Source organism: Bubalus kerabau, chromosome 14 (genome assembly GCF_029407905.1).
Source record: "Bubalus kerabau isolate K-KA32 ecotype Philippines breed swamp buffalo chromosome 14, PCC_UOA_SB_1v2, whole genome shotgun sequence".
Taxonomy (NCBI): domain Eukaryota; kingdom Metazoa; phylum Chordata; class Mammalia; order Artiodactyla; family Bovidae; genus Bubalus; species Bubalus kerabau.
The window spans coordinates 64248232-64266435 of NC_073637.1; the positions used below are offsets into that span (position 1 = coordinate 64248232).

An 18204-nucleotide genomic window follows, 5' to 3' on the forward strand; every position below is an offset into this window, starting at 1 on the left:
AATGTCATATAGTTGGGGTCATGCAGTATATAACCTCAGACTAACTCCTGTCACTTAATAGTAGCAGTGTTAGTCACTCAGTCATGTCCGACTCTGCGACCTGACAGGCTGTAGCCCGCCAGGCTCCTCTGTCCATGGGATTCTCCAGGCAAGAATACTGGAATGTGTTGCCATGCCCTTCTCCAGAGGATCTTCCCGACCCAGGGATCAAAGCCGGGTCTCCTGCGTTGCAGGCAGATTCACTTGGTAACATGCATTTAAGGTTCCTTCATGTCTTTTTATGCTTTATAGCTCATTTCCTTTTTGTACTGAATAATATTCCATTGTATGGATGTAACCACAGTTTATTTACACATTCATCTACCAAAGGACTTTTTGTTGCTTCCAAGTTTTAACAATTGTGAATAAAGCTGGTGTGAGCATCTATGTGCAGGTTTTTGTGTGGACATACATTTTCAACTCCTTTGGGTAAATATTGAGGACCATGATTCCTGGATCACATGTTAAGAGTATGTTAGGGTTGTAAGAAATCATAACCTATCTTCTAAGATAGCTGTATTATTTTGCATTCCCACCATGAATCAATGAAAGTCCTAATTATTCTACATCCTTGCCAGCATTTGGTATAGTTGGTGTTTTGGAATTTTATGCTCCGTTGTTTATTCAGTCAACATTCTTATACCTACATATTTTCCCTTTTTATTTTTCATCCTTTTATGCCTCTCTGAGCTTACACCAGGAAATCAGTTTCCTTTTACCTAATATCTTTTAGTATGGGTCAACTGCTTAAAATTTCTCGCATTTCTTTTTCTTTCTCACTTTGCCCCTCTCTTCCCTGCCCCACCCCTATAAAGTACCTTTATGTTTCTTTCACTCCTTTTTTGTTTGTCTGTTTGTTTGTTTCATTATTGATTCTATTTTTCGGCCTTTAGGAGTGTGCTTTGCCCACAAGTGGGGAAGCTTGAAGTGTAAGGGGATTCACATCCCAGGAACAATCCTCAACTACTGAGAGGTAGAATTAATGGATAAATACCTTTAGCTTCCTCTCTGCTCAGTGGGCTAATTCTAAGATATGTCCTAACAGCCTCTCTGATGACCCCCAGTGGGACTGAATTCCAGTTGTCCACAGTGGGATTGAATTCTAGTTGTCTACAGTGGCAAAACATTCATCAACCCGCTTTTATTGACTTTTCTCCGTTCGCTATCTCATTTCTCCATTTCCATACAGTGCTTCCTGCAGTCACTTCCTAAATACTTGTGGCCACATCCTTGACTCAAGGTATGTCTTGGGGGAAACCAACTCTAAGACATGGCTTATTTCAGAGCTGCGGTCCTTTAGGGCTCCACACAAAGTGAGAGGAGTTCATTAGTACTCAATCACTACTGCATTAGGGAACCCTGGACATCAGTTCCTGTTGTCTTAGCTCTGAGAGTTTGTAGAAGAACTGCTCAACTTCTTGGCTTCTCACTAGGTCTTTCTGGAACTGGCATTCATCCCAGGGGGAAAAGTGGCTCTAAACACAGGACTCACTTCTTTGGGTCTTATTCATCCCTTGGATCCTAGTGTGGTAATTCATCATTATTTTGTTAACTCTCCTGTTCCTTTAAGCAGGTTTAGAGAAATATTTTTGGTTAACTTTTTAGTTGTCCTCAAAGAAATTAGTTCAAATTGTTAGAAAAGAAGTTCACTCCAGCCTTCTTTTCTCAACTTGTATTGTACTTTGGCTTTTCAAAGAAGCTTCTGCTTGAACCTTGCTTATTTCCCTTCCCTATCTGTATTCCCTCCCTCCCCAACCATGTGATGCACAATTCTGTGCCTTTATTATTACTCTTCCGGTTTCAAAGTGTGACCCACCATAGTGTTAGGGAGATGAATGTTCTAAGATGGCAGCCTGGACAATGCCAAGATAGTTGTCAGTCAGAGACCAAGTGGGTAGTTTGAATGGGCTGCTGAAGAGTGACGAGACCAGCCTTCAATCAGGATAGAGAATCTCAGTTGGTAAATCAAGTTGAAAGCAGGATGGAAGCACAATGAAAAGATGAAGGAGGGCAGATATGGAAGAAAGAGAAATGAAGCAAAGAAGGAATGATGCTAAAGCTGAAACTCCAGTACTTTGGCCACCTCATGCCAAGAGTTGACTCATTGGAAAAGACTCTGATGCTGGGATGGATTGGGGGCAGGGGACGATAGAGGATGAGATGGCTGGATGGCATCACTGACTAGATGGACATGAGTCTCAGTGAATTCTGGGAATTGGTGATGGACAGGGAGGCCTGGCATGCTGCAACTCATGGGGTCGAAAAGAGTCGGACGCGACTGATCTGATCTGATCTGATAGCATGGACTTTGGAGTTTGTGCAGGGGCACAACTAAAATGACTAAGTTTAAACTGGATGTTCTGTTTTCCCAGAACATTCTTGAAAGCTTAAATGAAATGACTTTTCTTAATTCTCTTGGCTGGAACCACTTCCTCCTTTAACTTTCATAGCACTCTTATTGCATTTATCATATCACATTTTCCCATTGACTTTGAATAATCTGTTCCTTCTAAATTATTAAGTAGATGACAGTTGTGGATTAATGGAAAGAGCAATGGAATCAGTTTCAGCACTTATAAGGTATTTGAGCCTCAGTATCCTCATCTATATAATGGGGATAATATTATTTACTCCATGTGATTTGAGTAATAAAAGACCTAAGTATATAAAGTGGTATGTAGTCAAGTGGTATATTTGTCAAGTGGCACACAGTAAGCAACCTGACAAATAAAAACTTCTGCTTGCTGAGATTACTATATGTTATGAAGTGCTCTAGGTACTTGACATACATTATCTTATTTAGGCCTCACCAAAACCCTACGTAGATCTATTACTATGGAATATTTCACAAATGAGGAAAAAAAGATGCTATGATAGGTTAAATGATATAATCAAGTCCACACAATTAATAATTACTAGAAATGGCACAAATTCAAGTCCGTCTGGCTCCAAAACTAACAGTGTCCATTGGTTTACTCTGCTTCCCTGTGGCTCCCACGAATTTCTAATAAATAGAGGCCTTGAAATCACTTTTTAGTCTAATCTGGGCCATTTTGGAGCTGGTGACCTACAAAAGTGTTCCATTATCTGTCTCAAGGGGTACCTACTCTATCCTGATTTATAAATAGTCATATATTTTGTTCAAAAGAACTTCTAAGCAAGTGCGTATGTGTCATGCACTAACAGAAGAAAAGTGATATTTAAAATGAAGAACGTTTCACAGGACCCTTAATTTAACCGAACATACTGGAGAAAGAGGCTTCATGTTTTCACTTTTTTTCTCTTGAAAGAGGTACTTGATTTTTTGAAAGGGCCAGAGAAGCCTTTGAGAAAAAAATCTATTAACTGGTTCCCTAGAAAAAGGCAGATCTATTCAAGAATTAGCCCTTATGATCCCACTGATCATAAGCTGAAGAACGAAACATCTTCGATGAAATAGATATTTCATCTTTCATTTAAAAGAATTAAAATTCATGAGTCATTTAAATCAGGAAATCGGTGGAAATTTCCACATTTTGTCTTTGTGTGGATACGTGATGGTGGCAGTTGCGTGGCGGGTGGGATTGGGGAAATCAGGGTGATAAAAAAGAAGTTGCTGCAAAGTCAGCTTATAATCCTACGATTGGACCTTCTGGAAAGGCCCTTACATAACTACCTTACTTCTCCAATAAAACGCTGTGCGTTTCTTGCCCCTTAACAGATTTCTACACTTCCACTTTAAATATAACTGCGGATGTGAAGGACGAGAAACAACAACAGAAAACCCCTAAGGGTCCGCAAAATAATTAGGGTTGCCCCAAGAGAAATCAGAGCGCGAGACTGGAGGAGCCCCTGTTCCCTCCCACCACCACCGCGCTGGGGACACACACTTAGCCTCCCTCCCGGACTCCCCGCCCCAGCCGGCTCGCCCCTCCGCCTCATCTGTCCCGAACACGTGCTCTCCGGAACACTCACTCGGGAGCGAGCCCACCCCCCCCCCGGGGGGGGCCGGGCTCGGGAGCCGAACGGCCCAATCGGCGCGCGCCTTACAGCGCCGTGGCTGAGCCGCCCAATCGGCAGGGCCTCGCCGCCCGTTTCCCGGAGCCCCGCCCCCTCGCGGCCGTGCCCCCCGCCTGCCGGTCTCCTCCCTCCCTCGTCCTCCTCCTCCCGTTCGCCCCTCCCCCGCCGCTCGGGAGCGGAGCCTGCGAGACGGAGAAACTGGGGCAGAAGTGAAGATGGCGGCGGCGGCGCTGGTGGCGGCGGCGGCGGCTTCTTCTCGCCAGTGACGCGCCGAGCGGGCTCATTTTCCTCCTCACCTCCTTAGTCCGGATCCCGTCCGCCGCCGGGACCACACACCGGCCCCACAGCCCGCAGCCCGTCCCCCTCCCCTCCTTAGTCGGGTCCCTCTCTCCCGACGTCCGGCTGCCGGTGGCGGCGGCAGCGGCGGCGCGCCCCGGGTCCCGGCCGCCGGCCTCGCACTCCTGCGCGCTGTCGCTGAGGGAGCGGGGTGGCGTGTTGATCCGCCCTCCTGCCCGCCCCGCCGGACCGCCGCGCCGCGGACACACGCCCGGCAGGGAGGCGGCGGCGGCGGCGGCCCCTGCGCATTTGCTTCTCTCATTTGGGGACCGGGAGGCGGCGGCGGCTGTGGCTGTGGGTTTTGACGAGGGGAAGGGGTTCGGGGGTGGGGGGAGCCGAGCGGGAGGGGGCCGTCCTCGGGAGGACGACGAGAAGGAAGCACCATGACGTCCATCCATTTCGTGGTTCACCCGCTGCCGGGCACCGAGGACCAGCTCAATGACAGGTAATAGGGCCGGCGGGCGGGCCGGGGGGAGGGGGGAGGGGCGCCTCCTCGCCCTCCCCTCCCCCACGGGGCTGCGCCGGACCGGCGGCCGGTGGGGAGGGCGGGGGTCCCCACTGCCCCCAGGCTAGGCCCCTTCCGGGGCAAACTTCTGGTCCCAAGGGCCGGGGCCGCGGGGTCGGGGGGGTGTGGGGGGAAGCGAGCTGTGGCCGGGGAAGCGCACTGCACCCTCTAACGCCCCCCGGTCCCCCCGCCTCCACGCAGGAGCCGCGTTGAACTCGGTGGGGGCGGCGGGTGGGTATCCAGCTCCCGGTGGGGGGAGCTTCATCACCGCCCGGGCCAGGCCCGAGGAATCCATATTAGTCAAAGTTGAATTGAGACAGACAATGCGGATGGGGGATGGTGAAGGTTGAAAAAAAAAAAAAAAAAGAGGGAAGCGGAGAAGCCGGGCGAGGGGCCCCGGGGTAGGCTGGGTTCGCCCGGGCCCCCGGGAGCTGTGTCCGGTGGGGTGGTCGGACCGGCGGGGGCCTGGAGCTCCCGGGGGGAGGGGAGGCGGGGCGGGGTGGGGTCGGGGGACCCGGGTGGGAGAAGCTGATTCCCTGCAGATCGCGGGTGGGGTGGCGGGAGGGAGGAAGCGCCATGATTATTGTTATTATTATTAAATTTGAGCCCCTGCAGTGAGGCTTGCGGGTCCGGGGAGAGGATGAATTTAGGCGAGGCTGGGGGGCGGGGAGGGAAGTGGATTGGGTTCCCTTTGCTCTGTTTTCTCTCGAAACGGTGCTGGCAGCTCCTGCTTCCCAGTCCCTGTGGTGCGAGCTTTTTTGTTTCCTTTTTTTTTATTCTAATGATAGTGTTTTCCTGAGTTGTAATTTGACAGCTGAAAACCGTGCGTAGAGTCAAAGGAAAACTCTTACGTTTGCAGTTCTCAGTGCTGCTTTTCTTAACACGCTGTAAATTTCTGGGATGGGTTTTGCTGTGGGCGGAGGAGGAATTATGATTTTTTTTTTTTGGTCTTTCATAAGGAGGCTGTTTTGACTCCGGATTCCTCCCCTTCCCTCCTCCACCGTTCCCTGCCAGTTTAGGATATTGAATTGCAAGGCCGCATGCTCTCAGGGAACTGAGATAAAGCAGGAAAAGTTCCTTCACTGTTGCAAAACAGATTCCGAAGAGGTTGAGGGAGACCTCCATTAGGCAAGGCTGAGAATCTAGGACTCAGATCTAATAAGGGCTAAATGTTTTACAGGGTCAGAAAGTGGGGCATTTTAAGTTTCTATCCCAAAACTTTCGCTGCTCTCTATTCCTCGTAAATATAGAAGGCCGTCAGGGCCCACGTTTAGAAGTTAGATATAATTTTTGCTAAGTGACCGGGTGACATAAATTGCATGAAGCCCTGTTTGTCCTGCACTTCCCCGAGGGAGGAAGAGGCCTAACTTGCTGCTGAGATACTGGCCTCTGTCTCGGGGTATCTAACCGCCTCAGGTGGGGCGGTCAGCCTTTCAATCCGGGAAGCTGGAGGCTTGGTTTCTGGCATTGGGTTCGGATTTGTCTAATCTTTGCTGTTGTAGCCATATTGTATTTAACATGTTTGTAAAACTTTTGGAATACTTTCTTAAAATACTAATCGTTTGGAGTGGTCACAGTTCTTCTAAGTACGAAAATAAATTTGAGGTCATTTATTTTATAATGCAGTCTTACTCCGATTTTATTTCATTACAAATCTTTTGTTAAGACTTTTACATAAAGTTTTTTTTTTTTGGGTAAATTTTAGAACCAGGCTAGTAGTGAGGATAGCTGTACTGCCTGTCATTCATAGAACCCAGTTGGCTGTGCTTGTAGGGCAGCTTGTTACATTGCACCAGGAGAGAAGTACGGTGTATTTTTTATACTAATCCTAACTTCATATACCAGGAATCCAAACTAACTTATGCAATTGATCATGCATGCTATTTTGCGGTTTTGTTAGGCACTTTGAATAATTTTTGAGCATTCCTCTTTCAGTTAGTCTAGAAATTTACATGTATCCTTTTTAAAGGTACCTTTTCTTTTTTCATTCTTGGTGTAAACAAATAATCAGCTTTGACTCCTGTACTCTCAGTATACAATATTGAGACTATTTGGATCACTTCACTTTTCATGAGAAATAAAGACAGGTGGTTCCGAAAATGGGATCGTAAAATATGTGCATCAAGAATGTGTGTAGATATTAAAAAAAATAGCTTAGATAAAATTTTAGGAACCTGTAGTTGTATCTAGTAGCAGTAAAATGTCTGGTCTGTTTTATGAAAGCAGCATTTGAGATAGTCATGCTTTCCAGTTTTGAAGTAGTTGACTTGTGGAGCTCTTCTGTGTCTCCCCTTCAGAAGAAGATCCTGTTTGCATACCTAGTTGGAAAATAATAGATCAACGCATTGCTGCATTGTTTAAGGGAAATCTTTTTCCACACTAGACTCTTTTTCTGGAACCTTTTAACTTAACTAGAATGAGCCCAGAAAACTTTTGCCTTTAGAAAAAAATCTACCAAGGTTTAAAGAAAGTTTTGGTAATAGAAAAGATAGTCACAAATGAAATGATAATTGATAGTTTCAGTGAAAAAAAATCTATAAATACATATACTTTAGTATTTACCCGAAAAGCAGTAAGATTGGACTGGCAGCATGGTATTGAAAATAAATTGCTTAGTCAAAATGCCTCAAAACACCAATATTTTGCTATACAAATAAAGTTTTCTATTTAAAATGGCTGCATCCTATTAAAAGTCATATATTTTGTTTAGTGTAGAAATGTGATGTCAGCATTTAAAATGTACTTAGTATTAAAAAAAAATCTGATTTTTTTTCCCTTTGTGTTTTTTTTTTTTCATTTTTAGCAGGAGGAATAATAGAAGCAGGCAAAACAAAACAAATGGTAAACAGAAGGCAGAATGATACTAACAGGGTGATGTGGAGGCAGAAAAGCTAAAGCTAAAAATTGTTGTTTAGTCTCTAAAGTCAAGTCTGACTCTTTGCCACTCCATGGACTGTAGCTCATCAGTCTCTCTTATCTATGGATTTCCCAGGCAGGAATACTGGAGTGCGTTTCCTCTGTGTTTTTATACTTGTTATTTTTGTGATGGGCTTCCCAGCAGTAAAGAATCCTGCCAATGAAAGAGACATGAATTTGATCCCTGGATTGGGAAGATCCTCTGGAGAAGGAAATGGCAACCCACTCCAGTATTCTTGCCTGGGAAATCCCATGGACAGAGGAGCCTGATGGGCTACAGTCCATGGGGTTGCAAAAGAGTTGGACATGATTAAGCATGTGCTCATGCAAGGCAATGGCACCCCACTCCAGTACTTTTTCCTGGAAAATCCCATGGATGGAGGAGCCTGGTAGGCTGCAGTCCATGGGGTCGCTAGAGTCGGACACGACTGAGCGACTTCCCTTTCACTTTTCACTTTCATGCATTGGAGAAGGAAACGGCAACCCACTCCAGTGTTCTTGCCTGGAGAATCCCAGGGACGGGGGTGCCTGGTGGGCTTCCGTCTATGGGGTGGCACAGAGTCGGACACGACTGAAGCGACTTAGCAGCAGCAGCAGCAGCAGCATGCATTTCTGTGACAGTCTTGGTATATTGGGTTAAAATCTTTAATTATTGGCCCTGGGAGACCAAATAATGCAGTAGTTGAATACAGGTGGGGATGGCTAGGCATTCCGAGAGCGTGGGATATTGGTTATGGATTTCCAGAATGATTACAAGGTCCCTGGTGCAGAGAACTGGTCCCTCAGCAAATATTCTTTGTATGGAATTGAAACCACTCAGTGCTCAGATACTTGTGTGACATTTTGATTTTCTTTCTAGCGAATTCCTTGAGTTAGTGCTATGTTCCTGCTTAAAACATCTCAAGAAATATCAGTAGTAAAAACCATACCAAGAACATGGTACTGCATTTTGAGATTGAGAGCTGGAAGTGCAACTCACCAAACCCTGGGAAGTGCTGAAGTCAGTAGACCAGTCTTTTCACAGATGCACTGGAAAACCAGGCCTGAGTTTATGGAATTTATCCAGGGTACTGACAGATGAGGGCCACATGATGGGTCTTTGATTTTTGAAGTCTAGGTCTCTTCACTGTCCCACATGGCCTGTATTCTAGGAAATCTCTGCTTTCTGAGGTGTCCCAGCCTTTGTGCAGCCACCTGTCTTAGAGTTCTCCTCAACTCCTCCCTCCTGTGCTTCAAATTGATTTAGGCCTTTTGTCAGAGCCCGGAACCTCTTAACGCTTTCCTAGTACTAGGTTAGGAGAGGCCTTTTAAGGTGATATGTGTCCCTGAGGCTAGTCCCTGTCTTGAATTACTCTTTGGGATGCAGGTTGGCTACATTGAAACCCAGTTCACGTTGTTGGTCTGGATGTGGAATTTTCCTGTGAGCTTTGTTCTTAGGCATTATAATGTGCTGTGTGACCAGAAACAATCTGGGTTGAGACTGTTATATCAAAAACGTTTTTCTCCAAGGAGCTCCCCCTTTAGTGCTATAAGGCTACAGAATAAGGTAGTGTAGATAGGAATTTAAAATTAGGAATTCCTAAATCTGGTTTGTCTCAGCCCTGCTAGTTATTAACTATGTTGTGGTAGGCGAGTTGTTTAAGCACTTACAGTCTCACTGCCTGTCGCTCCTCGTCACCCCCTTCAGACTCAGTTTCTAAATCAGGTATAGTACCCTGGTTGGTGAAGAATAGTTGAAATAGCAGGTGGGAAAGCACAATATTATAGGTTCTGTGGAAAATATTATAAAGAGATAGTTACTTTTTACTGCTTTTACATTTTGCCTGGTTTCCAAATAGAAAAACAGGAACTAGAGGAATTGCACTAGAATATCCTTAGCATTGAGTACAGAATCCAGACCGTTAGTCTTAGACCAGTGGTTCTCAATTGGGTGTAGTTTTTGTCCCCCTGGGGATGTTTGGCTGTGTTTGGAGACATTTTTTGATTGTCCCAGTTGGGGCATTGTTACTGGCCTCTAGTTGGGTAGACAGCAGAGCTGGTGCTCGACACCCTGTGATGCACAGGACAGCCCTGCAGTAAAGTACGAACCTATCCATGATGTCAGTTGTGGTGAGGTTCAGAAACTCTTATCATAGATCATCTTGAATATATACAGATATAAAACTAAAGGGAGATTTATGAAAAATTCAAGCAATATAAGTTAGTCTCAAGACATGACTTACTTAAATTGAAATTAGTTGAAAAGAAATAAAATTAAGAAGTTACTGTGGAACTGTAACAGTAAACCACATTTCAAGTGCTCTGTACCTACAGGTAGCTAGTGGCACGGTATTGGACAGTGCAGATACAGAACAGTGCCATGATCACTGCAAATTCTGTTGGGCAGGGTTGACACAGAAAGAGCTTTTTGCACAATACCTGGCATTTAGTAAGTGCATCTTATTTTTATTAGGAACTGTTGGGTTTTAAAGACTCAGGCATATCCTCATCCCTTCAGTAGGATCCAGAAAAGAGGCCTGGGTTTATGTGGAGCTGAACAAAGATTGTGGTGGGTAGAGGTTATAATAGCTGAAAGCTGCCTAAAGTTTCATTGTGCTACACCAAAAAAAACACAGTATTAGGGTGGAATAGAGCATCACGTCACCAAACCAGTGGGAAATCTGACTATTTGATTATTGAGATAGTTACCTAGAAACAATAATACTAGAGTGACTTTACTGGGAAAGTCCAGGCAAGCCTCACTAAAATGATTAAGTTGTTTAAGGAAAGTAAGATTAAAGACAGGGTATGGAATAGCCAAACAAAAAATTGAAAATGAAGACAAACAAGGGAAGATTAGTTTTATAAATCAAAAAATCAGTGACTAAATTGTACATCTAGGAGTAAACAGATACTTGGGAAGGCAATTACATAGTACACAGGAGTACAACTAGGAATAATGGGATGAACTTTAGAAAAGGTCAGTATTTTTCCTTAACAATTAACATTATTTAGGAAATAGTCTTTAAAGGAAAGTTTAGTCAACGAGGACTGTCAAATTACATGTAAGTAGATCTTGCAGAGTGTATTGAGGGGAGTAATTTTATGTTACAGGAGAATGTACTTATGTCTTTGTGCCCCATTTTCATCATACATAGACTAGGCCCTTCATATCCACAGATACCAAGTGCTAACTATTTGTACTAGTTATTTTATAAAGCGACTTAAGCAACCAAGGGTTTTGGTACCTGCCGGGGCTCTTGGAACCAGTACCCCTTGGAGACACAGGGCCAACTGTATTTCTAGTTAAGAAAACAAACTCTAATTATAGTCTTGTGTTTGTCATTTTGACACCTTGGCATTCTGAGCAAATGACAACAGCCTGCCTCCTGGCTCACTGTAATTTTGAAATGTTGATTTGTTTTTAAAATTGATTTTTAAGTTTTATTCTGAAAATTATTTTAAAGCTTTTTATTATGGAAACTTTAAAGCATATACAAAAGTAAAGAGGATAGTATAGTGAGCACCCAATTTCAACAGTTACCTACTCATGGCCAATCTGATTTCAAGTCTCTTCCCTCTTTATTCCTTTCCCTCAGATCATTTATTTGATATACCTTCATTATATATCTCAAAGTTGAAAGCTTTAAAAATATAATCTCAATCTCAGAGTTCAGTCTGTTTAGATTTTTCCTGTTGTTACACAAAAGCTTATTTTTGATGATTGACCATTTTGCAGTTTTACATAATAGAACTAATTCAATTTTAACATGTTATAAAATTTGACATTCTTAAGAGAAATTTGTTTGGATAATAGCCTTAGATGGATAGGCAAGATTACATTGGAAATATTCCTGACAGATGTTGTCACATCTTTAACCTCTAGTGGGATAACATTTGATCAGCAAGTTGCTTATAATAATGATGGAAAGACAGAGTTCTTGAAAGTGGGGCACATTGAGGCATAAGTCATGTGAAAAGTTTACAACATTCTTCTAACTTAATATAGAGGTAAGACTTCCTGGTGGCTCAGATAGTAAAGAATCTGCCCGTGATGTGGGAGACCCAGATTCTGTCCCTGGGTCAGGAAGATCCCCTGGAGAAGGGCATAGCAACCCACTCCAGTATTCTTGCCTGGAGAACGCCATGGGCAGAGGAGCCTGGTGTGCTGCAGTCCATGAGGTCACAAAGAGTTGGACACAACTCAGTGACTAACACTTTCATAGAGGTAAGATTACTGGTAAATTGAATTTGGCTATTAGAAATTATTCTCTAGTGAGATCATATTTTATATTATTTTCTTGATAAGATCACTATAGTGGAAATAAACCCCTTCAAAATGAGAAATATGGTTAATTCTTAGGTAACTGTGGTTTCTGATATCCTCATTTTTTCAGGATATTGAATAAAGCATTACAAATTAATGTTACTTCATGTGTGAATAAAAATATAAGCTTAAACAGCAAAGTGATATTATTTGTTCAGTTTCCAGTGGTATCATTCACCTTAATAAAATGTTTTCAACTTTCTTTATTCTTATTTAGTTTGTAACTCAGCTTTATTGAAGTTTAACTTACATACAGTAAAATTCACCCATTTTTAGTGTACAGTTTGAGTTTTGACAAATGTGTATAGTTGTGTAACCATGATTACAATCAAGATACAGAACGTTTTCATGATCCCAAAAGTTCCCTGGTGCCCTTTTGCTTTCTGAGCCCCTTCTGAAAAACAGCTATTCTTCTTTCTCTCACTGTAATTTTGCCTTTTTTTAGAATTTCATGGAAAAGGGATCATGTGTCTGGTGACTTTTCCTTAGCACATGTAACAGTTTTTTTTTCTTTTGTTAATTATGTTTGTTGTTGTTTAGTCACCAAGTTGTGTCTTGACTGGGACCCCATGGATTGCATTACGCCAGGCTTCCCTGTCTTCATTATCTCCTGGAGATGGTTCAAACGCATATCCATTTGAGTCAGTAATGCCATCCAACCATTTCATCCTCTGTCATCCCATTCTCCTCCTGCCTTTAATCTTTCCTAGCATGAGGGTCTTTTCCAATGAGTTGGCTCTTTGTATCAGGTGCCCAAAGTATTGGAGCTTCAGTATCAGTCCTTCCAGTGAATATTCAGGACTGATTTCCTTTAGCATTGACTGGTTTGATCTTTTTGCAGTCTAAGGGACTCAAGAGTCTTTCTCCAGGACCGCAGTTTGAAAGCATCGATTTTTTGGTGCTCAGCCTTCTTTATGGTCCAACTCTCACATTCATTACATGACTACTGGAAAAACCACAGCTTTGACTGTACACACCTTTGTTGGCAAAGTGATGTCTCTGCTTTTCAATACACTATCTAGGTTTGTCATAGTTTTCCTTCCAAGGAGCAAGTGTCTTTTAGTTTCATGGCTGCAGTCACTGTCCACAGTGATTTTGGAGCCCGAGAAAATAAAGTCTCACTGTTTCCATTTATTCCCCATCTATTTGCCGTGAAATGATGGGACCAGATGCCACATTAATTGTGGTAGTAGTATTTCATTGTTGGGATAATCACTATATTGTCATCTGTTTTCTAGTTGATGGAAATTTGAGCTGTTTTCAAGTTTTTGACTGTTAATAGTTTTTAAAAATTCCTTACTATTAAAAAGCATTCTCACTACAATATTGTAATTAGCCTCCAATTAAAATAAATAAATTTATATAAAAAATAAAAAGCATTTTTATGCAAGATTCAGAAAACACAATCAGTTTATAAAGTCTAGCAGGAGTGCCATCACTGGTAGTATTTTGGTGACTTTCTGGTCTCTTTTTTCCTATACATGGATTTTTCTTTTAAAATATAGTTGTGATCATGCTGCATTAGGGAAAAGCTACTCAAACGTACGTTTTTCTTGATAGCAAATTTTCATGTTAATATATATGTGTGTGTGTATATATATATACATACACATATATAAAAGAGATTATATAGTTTGGAATTTCATTAGTAATAGTGGTATTCTAGATCACTAGTTATAAAGATTATGACAGTGTCCAGTCTAGGGAGCACTGTGAATTGAATGAATAGATAGATTGCTTTCTCATCAGTTCAGGCCCCATTTTTTTTAGTATAAAAGGAAAAGTATTGCGAAACTACCATTTCAAGAAACTGGCTCTGCCCCAGCATGAATATGCCATTCCAGAATTCATATGACAAGGTGGTGTAGCTCTTTATGACCTGCTCTAAGACTTTCTCAGAGGCCTGGTGGAGGTTCACCTGAGTGTTTTCCTGTAGAGAAACAGCCTGCTGCTGTGATGTGAAAAGTGGAGGATGATGGGTTTTTGTAAGCTTTTAGCAAAAGCCAAATTTGAGATCAGGAAGTTAACTTGATGAAAAATGTCAGAAGAGCAGAGATAATATGGTAGGGTTATTTTGATGTCTCAGTGATGAAAATAGGGTTTTATATGAAAAGCTTTGAGGGGAGGAGTATATGAACTTGTGTAGTTCATTGTCTACATTCTTCCGTTGTGGGAGTGACTTTGCTTCCTGTCCAAAGGAATTTGAAGTAGTCAAGTTGTTGCTCTGTGTCATCATCTGCATATGGAAACTTTAAGGGAAGCACCAGACAGGTGATTTTTGTGTGTGTCTGTGCAAATCTAGTTTAAACATTCATTCTCTTCGTATGCTTTATTTTTAGTAATTTTTAAACTTCACTTTAAACTTTTTCATGTTTAAACTTCATCTTTGAGAAGTCCCTGGGTGTTTTCCTTAAGTAGCTGCATTTTTCTGCTTATCAGGTGTTGTGATCATTACAGATCAAGAATATTGAGGGGGAGGGAGTCCTTGGATGCTGTGGACAATTGCTATGGTTGTTCTTTAGGAGAGTATACTGCTACTGCTATTGCTAAGTCGCTTCAGTCGTGTCCGACTCTGTGCGACCCCATAGACGGCAGCCCACCAGTCTCCCCTGTCCCTGGGATTCTCCAGGCAAGAATACTGGAGAGGGCCGCCATCTCCTTCTCCAATGCATGAAAGTGAAAAGTGAAAGCGAAGTTGCTCAGTCGTGTCCGACTCCTAGCGACCCCATGGACTGCAGACTACCAGGCTCCTCCATCCATGGAATTTTCCAGGCAAGAGTACGGGAGTGGGGTGCCATTGCCCTCTTTTTCTTTGCTTCCTGCAGTTGCCAGCAGGGATGAATCCAAATTGCTGCCACATGTTTCTACTGATTTTTCTGTTAGGTTTCTGTCACTGCCGAGGGGACACAGAACCAGGAATGGCTGTCTTCTATAGGGGAGGTTGGCGACCCATGGTCTGCAGGTCAGAGATGACATGGGGGCTGATTTTGCTGGCAGTTGCTCATCTTTCTGCCACTTCGGAGAGCAGAGAGATACTGAAAAAGAAATACAACACCTGATTCCAGAGACAGGAGTCAGTGTGTGGTTAGCAGCCTTCCCATACCATCCAGAATGATTTTGGTTTCATAAAACCCTGTGGAATGGCAGGGATTCTAGGCCATTTGGTCTTTTGCTTTTCTTCTCCAGGGTCTCTTGATTCCTCAGAAGTCTCTTTGGAAATGTAAAAAGCTTTCAGTTGACATGAAGATTCAATCTTTTTTTTTTTTTTTTTCTTTTTTTGTAAATTCAATTGACATTCTTGAGGGGTGATAGCATTTATTTTTGAGGGTGATATATTTAAAATCTTTTTTTTTAATGGAAAGTTTTTCTGGCAATAGTGTTAAAGTTTTGTAAGTAATATAATCTAACCAGATTGTAGTAAAAACATTTACTATGGTAGCCTTTTCTGATTAAGAGGTTTTTTGAATTAAAGCAGTGTTTCTCATAGTGTCTAAATAGACTGCCATCATCAGGAACAAAAGGTGTGAAGATCCTGGTATAAAAGGCTCTTACCCATATTTCTTTGTTTTAAAATTCATCAATGACAGCAAAACCAGTCAGTCCTAAAGGAAATCAACCCTGAATATTCATTGGAAGGACTGATGCTGAAGCTAAAACTCTTGTAGTACTTTGGCCACCTGATGTGAAGAGAATACTCATTGGAAAAGACCCTGATGCTGGGAAAGATTGAAGGCAGGAGGAGAAGAGGCTGGCAGAAGATGAGATGATTAGATAGCATCATCGGCTCAGTTGACATGAGTTTGATAATACTTTAGGAAGTAGTGAAGGAGAAGGAAGCCTAGCGTGCTGCAGTCCATGGGGTCGCAGAGTCGGACATGACTTGGTGACTGAACAACGACGACGACAGCAAATAGGGCCAAACTTGCCAGTTCCTTACTGCCCCAGCCATCCTTTCTCCATCAGACTGTAGGCTCTCTAGCCGTCTCTCTGAGGCTAGAGTAATTTTTATTTGTTTTTCTGTTTTTACAAATGAAATTTAAAAAATTTGACATAAGTTACATAAAAATCAGGTCTTCCCCAGAACTGTGAGACACTGAGAGGATAGCTTTTTAAAAATGCATGTCAGTGCTCATAGGCTTACAGTCTTAGTTAGGGGAGTGACACTGATCCACAGGCGAGTAGCAAACTATGAAAGACTGACAGAAGAGTTTGCCCTGTGTCAGTATTTGCTGTGTGTTGCTGGCAGAGTCGAGAACAATGTTAGGTGAGTTTCCCTTGTTCAGTAAATGTTTGTGTGCTTCTCAAATGTTGTGCTAGGCTTGGGGTAGCTGCACCAACCCTTCCTGGAATTTGGGTTGAGAAGCATTTGGAACTTTTTCTGGCTCTTTTTGGGAAAGTTTGTAGAAGAGTGAAGTGATAGGTTAGTGGGTCCTGGAGTGGCATCAGGTAGGTGGGCCATGTTTGTTAATTTATTTTTAACTTTTTACTTTGAAATAATTATAGACTCACAAGTAGTTGAAAAAATAATGCAGAAAAGGACCCGTGTACTCATAACCCAGCTTCTCCCAACGGTAACATCTTGATTGTGCCAAGTATTTTTCACATCCTTGTCAAAGTACTAGAAATGGGAAGATGTATTTTCTGCATATGCACTTTTGAGAAGTCTTTGTCTGTTAAGAAAATAAAGATTAGAAGACACAAACATAAAGAAAACTTGGTATTCTTGGATGCTTTTGAATTGATGGGATATATAGTAGGCAATCAGGGCTTCTCTGGTGGCCCAGACGGTAGTCTGCCAGCTGTGCAGGAGTCTTTGGTTCTGTCCCTGGGTTGGGAAGATTGCCTGGAGAAGGGAATGGCTACTCCAGTATTCTTGCCTAAAGAGTCCCATGGACAGAGGAGCCTGGAGGGCTGCAGTCCCTGGGGTTGCAAAGAGTTGGACATGATTGAGTGGCTAACACACACACACACAGTAGGCAGTCAGTCTGTTTTTGATACAATGATAATGGGATATAAATTGGAGGAAGTGGTTGGGGATTTGTTGGTTTGTGTGTGTGTCTGATACTAATTGGGTGTGTGACCATGAATAAATGCTGTAACTCTGATTTGTAAAATGAGAGAATTGGACCAGATTATTAGGATTTTTCTGCTCCAGTTTCTGTGCTCTTAGGATTGTGGTAGGGAAAAGGATTTTTGTATTGTAGAATGGCTCAGAGAAAGAAAGGACTGTGGGTCTAAGGTTGTCCATGGTTTCTTTTACTTAAATTTTGTTGATAAATGGAAAAAATAAAGAGGCAAAGTGGGAAAATTTTACTCTTTTGCTCAATTCAATGACTATTTCGTCAACTAAATTATGTACATTGTGATGCAAAGATGATGGCCTCTGCCCTCTTGGAGCTTTCAGTTTAATGGGGAAACAGGCCTGTAAATAAAGAATTAAGTGCTAAGGGAGACTGTAAGTGACAGAGAAGAAGGACCTGATGATTTAACCTGGTGCTTGCAAAAGGCTTTGAAGACAAGGTTTCAGGGTGTGGGTACTGGTTCATCCTCTTACCTCCATTCTCTTGAGCCTAAAGAGTTTTCATTTATAGTCATTGAAGATGCCGGTAGCAACCAGAGGTTCATCATAGATGTCTGTATTTGATACTGATAATCAGAGTTTTAATAGTAGTCCAGAACTGTTGAATTGTTTTGAGAACAGTTTACATACAGACAGTGGGTTGTTTTTTTTTGTTTGTTTTTTTTTCAGTTGTTGTCGTTCCTTTGCATTTTGTTTGCAAAAAATCTGTCTAGGGATAAAAACATAAGAGATTAATGGCCCGCTGGGGTGTGCAAACAAGTTTCTAGTGCTTTGATTTAGTTGTGGAAGAGATATTGGAAAGTGGCAGGGAGGGTCTAGGGGATGCTTGAAGAGCTTTTGTGGGGAGTCTGTGCTCCTTTCTGTTTATGCCTACACAGGCTGGGCTTGGTGCTATTGCTTAGTTGCTAAGTTGTGCCTGACTCTTTGCAACTCCATGGACTGTAGCCCTCCAGGCTCCTCTGTCCATGACATTTCCCAGGCAAGAGTACTGGAGTGGCTGCCTTGAATGCTGCCGGGAGAGCA

The 18204-nt window shown here is 42.6% G+C and overlaps 2 protein-coding genes across 2 annotated transcripts in view; one reads left to right on the forward strand and one right to left on the reverse strand.

The window, feature by feature from the left end:
- Window positions 1–3756: 3756 nt before the first annotated feature.
- On the reverse strand, window positions 3757–4759 carry LOC129626917 (basic proline-rich protein-like). Its single transcript, XM_055546397.1, has 2 exons — window positions 4375–4759; window positions 3757–4337 (listed from the first exon to the last, which is right to left on the reverse strand). Exons 1-2 carry the CDS (start codon window positions 4757–4759, stop codon window positions 3757–3759), a joined length of 966 nt encoding a protein of 321 aa, XP_055402372.1.
- The window catches only part of UBR5 (ubiquitin protein ligase E3 component n-recognin 5), a 137610-nt gene continuing 124112 nt past the window's right edge, over window positions 4707–18204 (forward strand). The window contains exon 1 of the mRNA XM_055546504.1: window positions 4707–4819. Coding sequence (XP_055402479.1) covers window positions 4758–4819 — 62 coding nt within the window. The 5' untranslated portion in view covers window positions 4707–4757. The remainder of the gene's footprint in view (window positions 4820–18204) is intronic.